The sequence below is a fragment of the Chiloscyllium punctatum genome, chromosome 32, assembly GCF_047496795.1.
Source record: "Chiloscyllium punctatum isolate Juve2018m chromosome 32, sChiPun1.3, whole genome shotgun sequence".
Lineage (NCBI taxonomy): Eukaryota > Metazoa > Chordata > Chondrichthyes > Orectolobiformes > Hemiscylliidae > Chiloscyllium > Chiloscyllium punctatum.
The window spans coordinates 31,064,570-31,082,568 of NC_092770.1; the positions used below are offsets into that span (position 1 = coordinate 31,064,570).

Below are 17,999 nucleotides of genomic sequence, written 5' to 3' on the forward strand. Positions count from 1 at the left end.
TCAGTCCAAAATAGAGTCATACAGCATAGAAACAGACCCTTCAGTCCAACCAGTCTATGCTGAACATAATCCCAAACTAAACTAGTCCCACCTGCCTGCTCCTGGCTCATATCCCTCTAAACCTTTCCTTTTAATGTACGTATGCAAATGTCTATAAATGTTGTAACTGTACGTGCATTCACCACTTTCTCAGGAGGTTCACTCCACACGTGAACCACCGAACCACCGTCTGTGTAAAACATTTGCATTTCATGGTGTTTTTAAATATCTCTCCTCTCATCTTAAAGAATATGCCCCTTCGTCTAAACGACCTACACTGTATCCTTGGTCAGGGACTCCCTGCTTCTGGACTCCCAGGTCATTGTGGAAGTACTTCCCCTGTTTAGTCTGTCTAATCTTGTTAGAATTTTATATATTTCCATCAGATCCCCCTCATTCTTCCAAACGTATACATTTCACATGTTTCCCACATTTGCCTCCATTTGTATGTGTTTGTGTCTATCTGTGTGTGTATGTTTGTGTGAAAGAAAGGGCACACGAATGTGAAAGTGCACCTGAGTGCAAGTGTGCACAAGTGTGAGAGTGCACATGTGTGCACCAGTGCTAGTAAAAAGGAGAGTGTTTGTACATGAGAGGGAAGGAGAGTGTGGACAGCGAAGAGAGTTACCTCAGATTACAACAGGATCTGGACCAGATGGGCCAATGGACTGAGAAGTGGCAGATGGAGTTTAATTCAGATAAATGCGAGGTGCTGCATTTTGGGAAAGCAAATCTTAGCAGGACTTATACACTTAATGGTAAGGTCCTAGGGAGTGTTGCTGAACAAAGAGACTTGGAGTGCAGGTTCATAGCTCCTTGAAAGTGGAGTCTCAGGTAAATAGGATAGTGAAGAAGGCATTTGGTATGCTTTCCTTTATTGGTCAGAGTACTGAGTACAGGAGTTGGGAGTTCATGTTGCGGCTGTACAGGACATTGGTTAGGCCACTGTTGGAATATTTCGCACAATTCTGGTCTCCTTCCTATCGGAAAGATGTTGAAAAATTTTATAGGGTTCAGAAAAGATTTACAAGGATGTTGCCAGGGTTGGAGGATTTGAGCTATAGGGAGAGGCTGAACAGGCTGGGGCTGTTTTCCCTGGAGCGTGACCTTATAGAGGTTTTACAAAATTATGAGGGGCATGGATAGGATAAATAGACAAAGTCTTTTCCCTGGGATCGGGGAGTCCAGAACTAGAGGGCATAGGTTTAGGATGAGAGAGGAAAGATATAAAAGAGACCTAAGGGGCAACTTTTTCATGCAGAGGGTGGTACGTGTATGGAATGAGTTGCCAGAGGATGTGATGGAGGCTGGTACAATTGCAACATTTAAGAGGCATTTGGATGGGTATATGAATAGGAAGGGTTTGGAGGATTATGGGCCGGGTGCTGGCAAGTGGGACTAGATTGGGTTGGGATCTCTGGTCAACGTGGACAGGTTGGACCTAAAGGTCTGTTTCCATATTGTACATCTCTATGACTCTAAAAGCTCCCCTCACATACAGATGATGCTGTAACTTGCTCATCATTCTGTTCTCTGTTGGTCATCCCTTTCAGAACCTCCGAAGATTCGCCTTCCTCGGCAGCTGAAGCAGACATACATCCGACGAGTTGGTGAGCCCCTGAATCTCCTGATCCCCTTCCAGGTACGGGCTGCCTTCCAGGGACAAGGATTTTTCAAAAGTTGCTCGTTGCCAGGATGTGGTGTTCTTGGCTGGGGAACGTTTATTGCACAACAAGAAATTATCTTTTTAAAATGTGCACATGAATGATCACGCTGTAATATTAAAGCACCATGCAGTGCAACAATCCCTTCCTACATTTGTTGTGAACACATGAGGATGGGGAATTGGCTCCACTCCTTTTTCAACCCCTTCCCCTTTAGGTTAATCACAACAAATACGTTTTTTTGAACCTTACTATCACATTTCAATTAAAATGTAATTAGCATGGCCAAAACATAAAAGGCATATTGCCAGGTTTTCTTGAATGAAAGATGAATTTTATTACCAAAAAAAAACCTGAGAAGAGGGTGACATCAAACAAACACACACACAAACCCATGCACACACCTGCACACAGGGAAGAAACCGACACGCACAAACAAACCCATTCACCCACACATCCACACGCACATACACATCCACACGCACATACACATCCACACACACACACATCCACATGCACACACACATCCACACGCACACACACATCCACACGCACACAGACATCCACACACACATCCACACACACACATCCACACGCACACACACGCAATCACATGCACACACACATCTACACGCACACACACATCCATACATACACACACACACGCACACACAGATGCTCTGCTCTCTCACACACCTACACACACTCTCTCTCTCTCACACACACAGATACACACAGTCACATACACAAACACAGATGCTCTCTCACACACCCACACTCACACTCACACAGACACACACACACACACACATACCCAAAACCACACATATACACTCTAATATACACAGACACTCTCTCACACACACATGCACAAGTAATACTTTTAATAAGAAGTGAATTGTGTGGCCATGAAAAGATCAGCCATGATCTTATTGAACGGCAGAGTGGCTCGAAGGGCCAGACTCCTGCTCCTAGTTCTTATTTTCTTATGTGAGAATGAAACCTGAGAGCAGTTGGTCAGCTGTTGTCTTGTTTCCTCAGCACTGGTGCAGTTTACAGATATCCTTTAAGTTTCTGTGAATCATTGTTTTAAGGTACTGGGCTCTGGTTCCTGAGTTTCAGACAGGCAGGGAGAGAGATGCATGCTGTGTCATTGCCAAAAGAAGTTCATTTTCATTTATTTCTTTGCTTTGCTGCCCGAAAGATGTTGCCTGAAATATAGTTCATTTGTAGATTCTGGTGTCTGGCATCATTGTTTCTTTCTAAGCTAGATGATCTGCAGGTAAATTTAATCCAAATTTGTGACTTCTAGATCAGAGCTGATATTTCATAAGTTTGGCTCCACCTGGTCCGATGATCATAGCAGCCATTTTAGGTCAATATTTGTCCTTTGTGAAATGTCACTTTAGTTCATGAAAGTCTTAGGTATGAAAATTAGATGAGGTTTAGTAGGCCATGTTTACCATTAACATAATACAGTTACAAGAAAGCTGAGGGATCATTGTATTTGGACCAAAATCTTTCATTCAACCAAGATCAATAGTAGTCATGATGTGGAGGTGCCAATGTTGGACTGGGGTAGACAAAGTCAGAAGTCACAAGATACCAGGCTATAGATGTAGGTTTGCTCGCTGAGCTGGAAGGTTCATTTTCAGATGTTTCGTCACCATACTAGGTAACGTCTTCAGTGAGCCTCTGGATGAAGCACTGCTGATGACTCCAGCTTTCTATTTATATGTTTGGGTTCCTTTGGGTTGGTGATGTAATTTACTGTGGTGATGTCATTTCCTATGGTGATGTAATTTCCTGTTCTTTTTCTCAGGGGGGTGGTAAATGGGATCCAAGTCAATGTGTTTGTTGATAGAGTTCGGTTGGAATGCCATGTTTCTAGGAATTCTCATATGTGTCTCGTTCTCAAAACTCACTAACAGCAGGTTATAGTCGAACAGGTTTATTTGAAATCACAAGCTTTCACTCTGAAAGCTTGTGATTTCAAATAAACCTGTTGGACTGTAACCTGGTGTCATGTGACTTCTGACAAGCTCAATAGAAACTGATGATCTTGTTATTGCTGCTTTTGGGAACTTGCTTTGAGAAAGTTGGAGAGCATGTTTACTGCATCGTAATACTTGAACAATACTTCATTGGCTGTGAAGAACAATGGTACGGCCTAAGGTTGAGAAAGGTATGATACAAATACAAGAGGCTTCTTTTTGTGGAATGCCTCTCCAACAGTCACAACTTCCATCCACTGCTACAAAACAGTTGTTGAATTGAAACAGGTTCAGGCACTGATTTATACAATTAACCTCTGTCACCAGGGTAAACCCAGGCCAAAGGTCATCTGGACAAAGGATGGTGCTCCTTTGGATTTAAGTACAATCAACGTTCGTAACACGGAATCAGACACCGTGCTGTTCATCCGTAAAGCAGAGCGGAAAAACTCAGGCCACTACGAGCTAACAGTCCAAGTGGAAAAGATTGTGGACAAGGCCACAATAATCATTCAGGTTGTTGGTATGTGAACTAAAACTACAACACTTCACAGTTACATACTCCTGGGACTTAGCTGATCAGTGGAAAAGCTTTGGGTGAGAGAGACTTAGTTTGGTGTTGAGCTGTCTTAATGTTGTCCTTCACTGTCCTGAAACCCATGACCTGGTTTACATGAACCTCCTTCACCCCAGACTTCAATACATCTCGGAGTAATCTGTGGAAATCTCAACCACAGAGGACCGCAGAGACCAAGTTACTGAATATATTCAAGAAAGAGATAGTTACATTTTTAAATTAAAATCTTTGGATTTTAAAGGCATTGAGGGGTATGGGGCAAAATTAGGAACGTGACATTGAGATAGAGGATCCGTCGTGACCATATTGAATGATGGAGCAGGCTCTAATGGCCGAATGACCTACTCCTGCTCAAGTTGCAACCTAACCCTCCCTCCCCACCTCCTCACCTCCAAGTCACAAGGTCCAAGGCTCACATCCTTCTCCAAAGATTCCTGTCAATTGGCAATCTGAGTTTGGAATGTAAGTTCTGGAGTGGCATGGGTTGTGAGAGTCCACAAACCACGCCCCCCCCCCAACTGAAGAGAACTTGCTCCCCAGTTTCCATCACTCCCCCAATTCGGATAGAATCCACTTTCACCTCTGACAGGCTTGGTAATCAGGATGTGAATTCTTCCGAATGAACAAAGTCTCTAAGACACGTTATTGCTGAGGCCACACTGTTGACATGAACTTGGTGGACAAATTTGTAAAGGTTTATCTTCCTCCTTTGAAACTGAAGACATTAGCATTTTTTTAGCAGAGTGAATCTTCAGGAAGGTACCTCCTGTTTCTCAGAGTTAAGAGAACGACAGCAAGGATCCAAACTCTCTGGGTTTGTGTTTAGAAATAGATGTCATGGAGAGTGGGTCAGAGGGAGGGGGTGGGGATCTAGGCAGAATCGTGAATCCTTGCTATCCCTGATTGGCTGCATGGACTGACTGCAGAAAATTCAATAAGTATCCAGTCTCCTGTCAGAAGGAGAAGCATTCTCAAAATGTGATTGTCCATTTTGGAAGAAAGTGGACTCAGTTTGATTGGTCACCCAATTCATGATCTAAACTGGGAGCAGAGTGCATGTGTTGCTGGGTTCGTGACTGAGAGGGTAGACTGTGGTCCAGAGGATTGAGTTCAAACCCCATCACAGCAACTAGGGAATTTAAATGTGGTTAAATAAATCTGGAATGAATGACTTTGTATCAGTAATAATGACTATGAACTTTCCCGACTTTTATAAAAGTCCACCCCCCCACCATCAGGATCACTATGTTCTTTCAGGAAGGAAATTTATTTTATGTATTCATTCACACTGTGAGGACATTACTGGTTGGACCAGCATTTATTGCCCATCGCTTTTTGCCCAGAGGGCAGTTGAGAGTCAACCATATTGCTGTGGGTCTGGAGTCATGTGTAGGCCAGACCAGGTAAGGATGACAGTTTCCTTCCCTAAATCCCCTAGGTGGGATTTTCTTGACAATTGATTCATGCTCATTGTTAGATTCTTAATTCCAGATTTTTATTGAACTCAAATTCCACCATCTGCTGTGGCAGGATTCAAACCCAGGTCCCCAGAATGTTACCTGGCTCTCTTGATGAGCTGTCCAGTGATAATACCACTGGGCCACTGCCTCCTCCTAAATGGATGCCCTTACCTGGTCTGACCTTCACATGACTCCAAGCGCACAGCAATTGGCTGACAATTACCTGTCTCTGAAAAGGCCTGGAAGGACATTCAGTTGTATTTGAGTAGATCGCTCCCCACCACCTCCTCAAGGGTAATAAATGCTCTTGGTGCCTAATTACTGTGAATAAACAATAAAAATATAGTGAGAACTCAGCTTAGATGGTGAGAGACAATGGTGGGAATAGGCTATGTCTTAAAAAGCTGGTGCAACAAACTGGAATAAATCTCAAGATCCTCTGGGACATCTGATGCCAACAGTGAATTGTATTTTGGTTGCTGTAGTGATTGTTAAGGATACAAAGGGGGAAATTGTGGCAAATGAACAATGAGGCATTGCTGAGAAACGAGAAATAAGGTTAATTTGGTGACTCTTTCCGCAGAGAAACCTGGTCCACCAATGATAGTGAAGATAGTCGATGTTTGGGACACGAATGTGGCGTTAGAGTGGACACCACCAAAGGATGATGGGAATGCCAATATTACAGGTTATACCATTCAAAAAGCTGATAAGAAGACCATGGTGAGTATAAAATAATAAATATCTTGCTCTCTCTCTCTCTCACTCTCTCCACTCTCTTGATGTTCTCCTTTATTATTCTGACCCTCTCCCACCCTCTCTCTCTTTCCCTTTCATACTCTACACACATTTTTCCCCACACTCCCATACTGACAATCTTTTCTCTGTCCAGTTCTTTTGCTCTCTCATAATGTCTGTCTCACACTCTCTCTCTCACACACATGCTCTCATTCTCTCACTCTACCACCCTCATACTCTCTCTCTCCCTCATGCTCACTATCTTCAACTCTCTCCCTTGCATTTTCTCCCTCACTACCTCCCTCACACACCCTCTTTCTTTCTCTCTCTCTCTCTCTCTCTATCTGTCAATAACAAGGAGAATAATTGCAGACTTAAGAAGGGTATTAAGCAATTTGAAGATGTGGGTAGAGGTAGAAAAAATTTAACTCTGATAATTATGATGAGACATATAGAGTCATAGAGTCATAGAGATGTACAGCATGGAAACAGACCCTTCGGTCCAATCCGTCCATGCCGACCAGATAATCCCAACCCAATCTAGTCCCACCTAGGAGTCTAAGGAAAGGCAATGTCAATAGGACAGTGGGATAATATATATCCCAATATAAAGGGGGTGTGGGAATAGAGATCTGAGCTTACATGTGCATAAAGATGGCAAGGTGAAAGCACATGATCCTCTATTCTCCTTTCGAAAGGAAGTAGATTCAATCATAACTTACAGAACAGAATTTAATAAATAGTTGTAAGTGGAGGACAAAGGGCTGTGGGGAAAGAACAAGGGAGTGAGACTAATCAGACAGCGGTTTCATAGAATCAGCTGACTGGACCGAATGGCCTTCTTCAGTTCCATATCATTCAATGATTCTAGAACCAAATCAGTGGCAAGGTTGTCCCATTGACACATCTTTGGTGCAAATACCTAACCCAATGCAATCGCAGAAAGCTAGCATCCAAGTTCAGCAGATCCTAGGGAAGGCAAATGGAATACTGACCTTTATCTCAAAGGGAATGGAGTATAAAAAGTGGGGATGTTTGGCCAAAAATATGCAAGGAACTAGATAGTCCACAGCTGGAGTATTGTGAGTTTTGGGTCTCTTCTCTAAGGAAGGACAGACTGGCGCTGGGGCCAGTCCAGAGCGGATTCACTGGGCTAATCCCTGGTAGGGAGGAACAAAATTAGTAATCACTGGAAAAGAGGAGAGGCTGAATAGGTTGGGCCTGTGCCTAACATAGTGACTGGTGAATGACAGAACAAACAAAACAGCGACATCTTTAACCTGAGATGATCCCATTCCCTCTTTAGGATTGGTACACAGTGGTCGAACACTACCACAGAAACAACTGCGTCATCTCTGAACTCATCATCGGGAATGAATATTACTTCAGAATCTTTTCCGAGAATATGTGCGGACTGAGTGATGATGCCACAATCACAAAGAACAGCGCCCTAATCCAGAAGGATGGTCTGTTTCAATGTTCTGCTGCACTACTCTGTTGCTAATTATTTTGTAAGGGGTTTATCCACTCCTATATCCCCCTGGCCTGCACTCCCATCCGGAGAAGCTGCCCTGTGAGAGAAGCAACTCATTACACTAACCCCTGCTGCACAGGAAATGACAATTGTCCTTCTGATAATCAGTCACTTTATTATTGATGAATCAGATAGAATTCTTCACCTTAATAAATTTTTCACCTTTTATTAGCATTGAACTGTGAGGAATAAGGATTCTTTTTTTGGTGACCTGCGACCGTGGAGGGTTAATGTACTGGGGCCAAATTTGCAGCTGGCACAAACATAGATGGAAAAGCAGTTGGCAAGAGGGATACAGACAGTTTATAGAGAGATATTGATGGGTTCAGTAAGTGGGCAAAAAGTTGGAAATGAAGTATAATGTGGAATATGTGAAGTTGTTTATTTTGGAAGGGAGAACAAAAGAACAGTATTGTTTAAATGGAGAAAACCCGCAGAAAGCTACAATACTAAGGGACCTGGGGGAAACACAGAAAGCTAGCACACAGGGACAGCAGGCAATCGGGAAGGGTAATGGAATGTTGGCCCTTATTTCAACAGTAAGCATGGGTAGGCCTTACTGTGACTGGGCAAGGTGTTGGGGATATCACATCTGGAGTACTGCCAGCAGTTTAGGTCCCCGTATCCTATGAAAGGTATAATTTCATTGGAGGCAGTTCAGGGAACGTTCACTAGGATGATCCCCAGTATGGAAGGATTGTCTTCTGAGCAAAGGTTAATCAGGTTGGGACTTTACTGACTGGAGTTTAGAAAAATGAGAGGTGATCTCACTGAGACATATCAGATTCTTAAGGGGCTTGACAGAGTCAATGCTGAGAGGATGTTTCTCCCTCATGGGAGGGTCTAGGACCAGAGGGCATGGTCTCAGAATAAAGGGGTACCAATTCAAGATGGAGATGAGGAGGAATTTCCTCTCTCAGGGGATTGAGAGTCTTTGGAACCCCTTACCACAGAGAGCTTGGGGGATTGTGAGGTGGGTGTAGAGTCCTTGTATAGATTTAAGGTTGAGATCTTGATCAGTTGGGGAATCAGTGGTTGCAAGGAAGAGTCTGGAAAGTGGATGTGAGCAATGTCAGATCAGCCATGATCCCACTGAATGGGAGAGCAGGCTCGAGTGGTCGAATGGCCTACTCCTGTTCCTATTTCTGAAACCTTTTTCCTGCCTTTGCTCTGCATCCCTTACATACAGAGCAAGGAACAAAAATCGGCCATTTGGCCCTTCAAGTCTGCTCTGCCATTCAATAAGATCATGGCTGATCTGATTTAACCTCAATTCTACATGTCCCCAATAATCTTTCATCCCTTTGGTAATTAAGAATCTCTCCCTCTACCTTCAAAGCATTTAAAGATTCTGTATCCACTGCCTTTTGAGAAAGGGAATTACAAAGACTCACATCTTTCTGAGAAAGAAAATGTTACCCTGTCTCTTTTTTAAAATGTGTTACCCCTTACTTTTAAACTATGACCCCTGGCTCTAGACTTGGAAACGTTCCCTCCTAAAGTTTGCCAATTCAATCTAACAGACTCCAATTGCTCCCCATTCAAGAGTTTTATAAGGGGAGGGAATTCCACATTTCTATAATGCTTTATAGGAAAATGCCTTTACTCATTTCACTCCTGAAGGTAGTTCTAATTTTAAGATTCTGACCCCTGCTGTGTTCTGGACACCTCCCTGCTCAATGTTCCTCCACAACCCACCACTGCAAACTCACTATCTGCACTCGTGAAATTTTACATAGAAACATTGAAAATAGGAGGAGGAGTAGGCCATTCGGCCCTTCGAGCCTGCTCCACCCTTCAATATGATCACAGTTGATTGTTCAACTCAATCCCCTGTTCCCAATTTCTCCCCCACACCCTTTGATCCCTTTAGCCCTCAGAACTATATCTAACACATTCTTGAACATATTCAATGTTTTGGCCTGAACCACTTTCTGTGACAGAGAATTCCACAGGCTCCCTGCTCTCTGGGTCAAGGCATTATCCTCATCTCAGTCCTAAAAGGCCTACCCTGTATCCTTAGACTAGAACCCTCTGGTTCTGAAAGTCTGTCCTGTATTTACTCTGTTAAATGTTATAGGTTTCTATAACAACTTCCCTCATTCTTGTAAATCCCAGAGAATATAGTCCTCACTGATCCAGTTTCTCTTCATACGTCAGTCCTGCCATCCCAGGAATCAATCTGGTAAACCTTCATTGTACTCTGTCCATACCCAGAACATCCTTCCTCAGCTAAGGAGACCAAAACTGCACACAACACTCCAGGTGGGGAGTACTCATCAGTGCCCTGCAAAATTGTAGCGAGACATCCCTGCTCCTGTACTCAAATCCTGTTACTATGAAGCCAAATCCCATTTCCCTTCTTCACCACCAGCCGCCCCTCCATGATTACTTTCAGCACTTGGGGTACAAGGGACACCCAGGTCTCAACGCATCTCCCCTTTCCCAATCTAACACCATCCAGATAATAACGTGCCCTTCCTGTTTTTTTCTTCAAAAGCAGATAACCTCACAATTATCCACGTTATATCCCACCTACCATGCATTTTTCCCACTCACTCCACTTGTCCAAATCACACTGAAGCATTTTGGTATCCTTATTCTTTCAAACATTCCAATATGATCATGCCTTAGCCTTCTAAATCCATGGGAATACAAAACAAGTCTTCCGTTGTCCCTTTAATTTTTCCCCCTTATCACAGAATCATTCTGGTGAATCAATCTGCAGCCAGAGTCCAGGATATCCTTCATGAGATGCAGTGTCCAGTTTTGAACACAGTTACTTTAGACTTGGAGTCTGACCTAGGTTCTGGTAAGATCCTGGTGGTTCTATACTCCAATTCCTTTAGTGACACTGGTAACTCAGTGTGGTGCCACAGTATAGAAATCTACAAGCCACTCTATAAAATAAAGCAGCTTCAAATTTTCTGTTTTCTAAAATTTGTCACTTCCCAGAAGGCAAAAAGACAGTTGGGTGGCACGGTGGCTCAGTGGTTAGCACTGCTACCTCACAGTGCCAGGGACCTGGGTTCAATCCCAGCCTTGGGTGACTGCCTGTGTGGAGTTTGCACGTTCTCCTATGTCTGTGTGGGTTTCCTTTCGGTGCTCTGGTTTCCTCCCACAATCCAAAGATGTGCATTGGCCATGCTAAATTGCACATAGTGTTCAGTGTATAGGCTAGGTGGGTCAGTTAGTCAGAGGTAAATGTAGGGGATTAGGTCTGGCTGGGACACTCTTTGGAGGGTCAGTGTGGACTTTTTGGGTCAAATGGCCTGCTCCCACACTGTAAGGATTCTATGATGATAAAACTGGTGAACTGGAGTACACACGTGTTCTTATGTGCTCTTTATTGGTGCTCCAGTGTAACCCTTTTGTTCATTTCCAGGGTGCTGTAGAGCAAGGAAGTGTCACATAATCTCAATGCTATGGTTTGGCAACTGTTAACCCAGTGCTGAATAAGGCCTCCCTACAACCACCAACTGCTTCAGAGACACAGGATGGCATTACCTACTCCTGATTTTCCACACCAGAAAATTGGCCAATATCTATAATCCAACCTCAGAAACTGACCACAATGTGTCTGCTCTTTGTTCTTACATTTCCACATCCCCTCCCCCACCCACATGCACATATAGCCTTGACTTATTTGTATCTACTCGTAGTTTCTCAATTTTCTCCCTTTCGCACCTTAATTTAAACCCAATCTAAATCTCTTTCACCTTCACTAACAACCCCGTTGAGCTTTCCACTGAAATTTGGACAATTTTTTCCCTTCAACCTTTGTAAAAAATATATTTAAAAACATTTTCCAACATCTTTTAGTTCTAAAGGAGAGTCATATTGGACGCAAAACGCTAATTCTGTTTCTCTCTCTGCAGACACTACCAGACCTGCTGAGTTTCTCTAGCATCGTTTGTTGTAATGTCAAATTTCCAATAGTGGAGTATTTTGGTTTTAATGCCTTGAGACTTGGCCATTTCAATACCCTGCAGCACCATCTCCCACCCTCTTGTAAACACCTTCAGGACATGCCATCTTTTCTCAACCCACCAAGCCCCACCCACCCATCACCCATTCATATTCACTGACCTCCCATTTGAGCAAAACCTCCATCTTTACAACTCTCAACCTTTTTTTCTACAACCCTCCTTGACCTCACACCTCCCTACCTCGTCTCTTCCTTTACCCTCCTTAGAGAGGGTAGTGCTGTAAAGGTAATGTCACTGGCCAGGTATTCCGAAAGCCCAGATGAATATCTCTGGGTGTAGGTTTAAATCCCATTGTGACAACCGTTGGAATTTAAACCAGACAGTTTCAGTTGGTAGACTCTTTACCTCCAGCTTGTGGATTCAAGCCCCATGTTGCTATTATTTATTATTGGAAGAACCCAGCAAGCCAGACAGCATCAGGAGATGGAGAGGTCAATGTTTCGAGTGTATCCCTTCTTTAGGACTCAAGAAAACTGAAGAAGGGTTACACCTGAAACTTGACTTCTCCACCTCCTGATGCTGCCTGGCTTGCTGGGTTCTTCCAGCCTCCAGCCTTGGATTCCAGCAACTGCAGTTTTTCTGTCTCTAACCATTATTTATTATTGGGCATATTCGAGATACAGATCACTAGGTGTCTAAATATTAAAAATGTCACGGGATGTGGGGATTTTGTGGGGAAAATGGCTTGAAGTAGCAGATCAGTCAAGATCTACTTGAGTAGTGGAGCAGGTTTGAGGGATCAGAATCCTAGCTTTCATAGAGTCAGAGTCAGAGAGATGTACAGCACGGAAAAAGACCCTTCGGTCCAACCTGTCCATGCCGACCAGATATCCCAACCCAATCTAGTCCCACCTGACAGCATCTGGACCATATCCCTCTAAACCCTTCCTATTCATATACCCATCCAGATGCCTTTTAAATGTTGTAATTGTACCAGCCTCCACCACTTCCTCTGGCAGCTCGTTCCATACACACACCACCCTCTGCATGAAAAGGTTGCCCCTTAGGTCCCTTTTATGTCTTTGCTCCCTCACCCTTAACCTAAGCCCTCTAGTTCTGGAATCCCCCACTCCATACTTTGTCTATTTATCCTACCCCCTTAGATAAGAGGAACCCAAATGGTTCACAGAATTCTGGATATGGTCTAATTAGTGCCTCATACTTTGAGGTTCCTGTCCTGGACTCTTGCACATTGCCAATTTTCACCATCTCACCATTTACCATCAGCTACCTAGGTTTCTAAGCTCTGCAACTCCCTACCTGTACCCCTCTTTTCTCTGTTTAAGGTGCTCCTTAAAACTTATATAGAACATAGAACAGTACAGCACAGGAACAGGCCCTTCGGCCCACAATATTGTGCCAAATGTGTTGCCAAATTAGGCTAATCCCTTCTGCCTGCCTGGTCCATATCCCTCCATGTTCATGTGCTTAACCAAAGGCCCCTAAAATGCCCTCTCATATCTGTCAAATCTTGTTTGATAATGTTTCTACGAAGGGGGTTGAGACACTTAATTGTGGTAAAGATGCTATACTTATTAAAGTTTTTGCAGTTGTTGGGAAGTCACTGTACTTTGACCCTGAGGCAATGCAGCTCCAATAAGTATGATGTTTGAATTATGGTTATCTCTTGTAGGTTTAATATTAAAGCCTCCCAAGTACAATGACTTTGACTTTGATGAGGTGCCAAAGTTTACCCATCCTTTGATCAACACTATAGCAGTGGCTGGATACAATGCAACCTTGAACTGCAGTGTCAGAGGCAACCCCAAGGTATGGAGATGTGTTGTTGGAGATAATTTATTCATTTATTTACAAAAATTTATTGTCATCTATTTTATGTGTAAAACACAATGAAAAGATACCTCTTCATTTCACACTGAAAAAAAAAGCATTTTTATTATTATATTTTGTTGTCTAATGTGGTTCACCTTTGCTCAGTATTAAGCATTGATAAATGTGGTACTGGAAAGACACAGCAAGTCAGGCAGCATCCGAGGAGCAGATGGAGCGATGTTTCAGGCATTAGCCCCTCATCAGCATTACACTTTTCAACTCTGATCTCCAGTCCGTCCTTTCTCCTAGTCAGTATTAAGCATGTCTATGTTCTTCTCTGTCAACAGTTACGATGGTTTACAAAGGTGTCCTACACTAGAGTATTTTCAATAACTGACTTGCTATAAGTAAAGACATTTCAGCTCAATTCTGGTCTTACCGGGGAATTAATTGAAAGCAGTGTCTTGACCACACCCATGCCCGGTCCAGTGTGGAAACCTGGGAGCTGCTGTCTCAGGTTCCCTGCTCCTTCATCCCTGCTTTAACAGAACCACATCAGAATGTAACATTAGACAATATGCAAAGTGTGAAGTTACAACATGTGCCCACAACTTTACAATTGTGGAATCTCATTCCTTCAAAATATTGTATCAAAACTTTGTTGCTCTTAGCTTTTTCCAGTAATCATAACTTGCATTCTTTATTTTTATTTATCATGCTGTGCCTGATATAAATCCCTTTTACACCTCCTGATTTAGACTCTGCATGTGTATTCATGATGGCTTGTAGAGTCTTGCTGTTGTTGCTGACAGTTACACAGTGTTCAGATGCCCTGTACACAGGGTAGGGCCAGCTTGGGCAGCAGATGCCAACAGCTTTTCACATTCTGGCCCCTCAAAGCTCTGTATCCAGCTGTCAGCAGGTGAATAGGCTGCACTGTTCCTTAGTGACTGACCACAACATCCAAGCCACTGTCAGGCCATGACCACAATGCTGTTTGTGAGAGCTTGTGATGCACAATGTGACTGCTATGTTTCCTACGTTGTGCCACTGACTGCACTTCCAATACAACTTCATTGGCTGGAAAGAGCTTTAGGACATTTGGAGGTTGTCAAAGGCGCTATAGAAATGCAAGTTTATCTTTTCATTATTTCTAACTGATCAACTGGTGGTCTGATTGGCCATTGCACTGGCCATCTCTCCCAAGGTGAGCCTCTGCAATATACAGATGGATCTTTCTGCTCATTCTTATGAAAATGTCACTGACATATCATTCTCTTTGGTTCTGTGATCAGCCTAAAATATGTTGGATGAAGAACAAGATAATAATCGAGAATGACCCCCGATATCGGATGTTCTCCAACCAAGGAGTGTGTACTCTGGAGATTCGCAAGCCCAGTCCATTTGATGGCGGGGTGTATACTTGTAAAGCTATCAATGCCCTCGGTGAGGATGAGGTGGAATGTAAGATGGAGGTCAAAGGTAAGGTCATCTGGACATGGGCTTGGATACTGCCTGTTGCACTTGCTCTTTCAAAAGAGACTTGAACTATTTCAGCTACCTTTTTCTCTTTCATAGTGTGAAATCACGTGAGGCTAGAATTTACAACTGAACTGATATCAGTAAAATGGTGGGCATTAAATGGGTGACTGTGGGGAGCACTGACCTTAGGGAACTCAGTGAAGACTGAATGAGGGAGATCTTCTTGAATCCTCTCCCAATTCTGTGGTACTCGGTCCATTATTTTCATTCAGATTTCTTTTAGACCGATCAGCCGCTTCAACAAGATAAGTCAGCTCCCTCACATGTCATAACTCCTTCCTCAATAAGGGGAGATAGTACACTCATGGTAATGACACCCAAGGTCAATCTCTGAGGTTATGGGTTCAAATCTTCCCACAATTCAATTAATAAAATCTAGAATTGAAAACTAATTTTAGTGAAGGACAATTGATGGCCCCATCTGGTTCACTAATGGAAGGAAATCTGTTGTCTTTACCTGTTCTGGCTACAGGTGACTCCAGACCCACAGTGATGTGGTTGAGTCTCATCTGCCCTCTGAAGTGGTTGAGCAAGCCACTCAGCTGCAGGGCAACAGATGTGTGCAACGCCCACAGCTCCTGAAAGAACAAAAATAAGAGTTTTGGCTCACAGGAAGACCTGGCCTACACCTTGTTGTAATGTGTCAGGATTTCACAAAGTCTAATGAAACTGATGGTTTAATTATTAACTGGATAAAGAATCATTTCACAAGTTGAAGGGACTGAATGTCACTTGAGACTTCCATGTCCTCATGATGCAATGATCTGTGCCAGGTTACTGACAGGGGAGTGGGAGTTTGGGAGCCTTCATCCTTAGAAATGTTACATTTCAAAGGGAGGCTGAATCGAGAGACTTCTGTCCTGGAACGTCATGCACATGACTTTCTAAACAGCCCTTAATCTTGCTCCAATGTCTCATAATATTAGCCCATTAGATAGAGATCCTTGGACCCTCCTCTATATTGTGTCCTTGAACAATCTGCCAACATCACTCTGGATAAGGTAAAGGCACCGGGTCAAGATTAGAGTGGTGCTGGAAAAGCCCAGCAGGTCAGGCAGTGTCCAAGGAGCAGGAAAATCAATGTGTCGGGCAAGAGCCCTTCATCAGGGATCAGTTCTGATGAAGGGCTTTTGCCTGAAATGTTGAGTTTCCTGCTTCTCGGATGCTGCCTGACCTGCTGGGCTTTTCCAGCACCACTCTAATCTTAACTTTGACCTCCAGCATCTGCAGTCCTCACTTTTGCCTCAGGTAAAGGCACAAACTGGAATATTACTGAGGAGAGGTTTTGAAATGCATTATTTAACTGCACTGGATCTGTTGAGTGTTCTGCTGAAGCACTGCTTTCTGAAGTGCCTCCGTCAATGTGTGTATTGTTTTGGAAAGGGTAAGCGGGAGATTGTAATGCGTTACGAATTTGATGGACCCTTGGTTGGTTATTGCATGGATCCTGCCACATATTGGACAGCCATGTTGCTGCCACTCTGCCGCATGCATGGGAGAGCATGCAGGACAGCACTTGCTGAGAAAATGGTTGAAGCTGTTAGCATGCAATGAGATAAATAAAATTGTGGAAAAACCGAATGACAAGTGTGGGTGCACTCGACTATCCTCCTGGTTTCCGGTCTAACACTCATTGTGCTTCCAAATGTACCATCCACGAGTGAATTCTAACCAACGTGTGTGTGTCTGTGTTAAACTCTCTGGAACAGTAACAGGACTGAAGATCACTCTCTGATTTTGAGTAAGCTCTCTTCTTACACTTGCAGCCTGTCATTAGATCACACTAACATTGGTAGTTGACAGTATTGCTCCTTTGGACACTGGTGTCAATAGTAAATCTATTGGTCATGAATTCAGGATTAATTCCCAGGACTGGTTACAGTAATAACAGAAAGATCCCTAGTCCTAATCAGGACTGTCCCATGAGGAGAGAATGATTAAACTGGGCCTGTAGTCACTAGCGTTTAGGAGGATGAGGAGGATTTGATTGAAATGTATAACACTTTAACATGGCTTGACAGACTAAACACAGAGAGGATGTTTCCTCTCGGTGGGGAATCCAGAACCAGGGGACACATTCTCAGGATATAGGGTAGAATAAAGGATCATAGAATCCCTACAGTGTGGAAACTGGCCATTTGGCCTAACAAGTCAGTAATTACCCTCCAAAGAGGGTAGCCCACCCAGACCCTTTCTCCTACCCTATTACTCTACATTTACCCTGACTAATGCCTAATCGACACATCCCTGAACACTATGGGCAATGTAGCATGGCCAATTCACCCTGATCTGCACATCTTTGGACTGTGCAAGGAAACTCACACAGACACAGGGAGAATGTGTAAACTCCACACAGACTGTTGCCTGAGGCTGGAATTGAACCCAGGTCCCTGATGCTCTGAGGCAGCAGTGCTAACCACTGAGCCACCGTGTTACTTAGGACTGAGATAAGGAAAGTTTCTTCACTCTGAGGTTAGTGACCCTGTGGAATTTGTCACTACAGAAGACTCTGGAGGCCAAATCACTTCAAGAAAAAAATGAATGTTTTTTTAAAAGAAATTAAAGGGATCAAGGGTGTAAGGAGAAAGCAGGTATATGACATTGTGAGAGAAAATCAGCTGTGATCAAATTGAATGGCAGAGCAGGCTCAAGGGGCCGAATGGCCTACTCCATATCCTTGTTGCAATGT

At 43.4% G+C, this 17,999-nt stretch overlaps 1 protein-coding gene across 11 annotated transcripts in view; it reads left to right on the forward strand.

Annotated features, from left to right (window-relative positions):
• The window catches only part of mybpc1 (myosin binding protein C1), a 146,370-nt gene that overhangs the window by 120,251 nt on the left and 8,120 nt on the right, over positions 1-17,999 (forward strand). For all 11 annotated transcript variants that reach the window (XM_072551998.1, XM_072551993.1, XM_072551995.1 and 8 more), the window contains 6 exons: positions 1,593-1,681; positions 4,025-4,220; positions 6,318-6,457; positions 7,779-7,938; positions 13,629-13,765; positions 15,064-15,250. In XM_072551998.1, the coding sequence (XP_072408099.1) occupies positions 1,593-1,681; positions 4,025-4,220; positions 6,318-6,457; positions 7,779-7,938; positions 13,629-13,765; positions 15,064-15,250 (909 nt within the window). The remainder of the gene's footprint in view (positions 1-1,592; positions 1,682-4,024; positions 4,221-6,317; positions 6,458-7,778; positions 7,939-13,628; positions 13,766-15,063; positions 15,251-17,999) is intronic.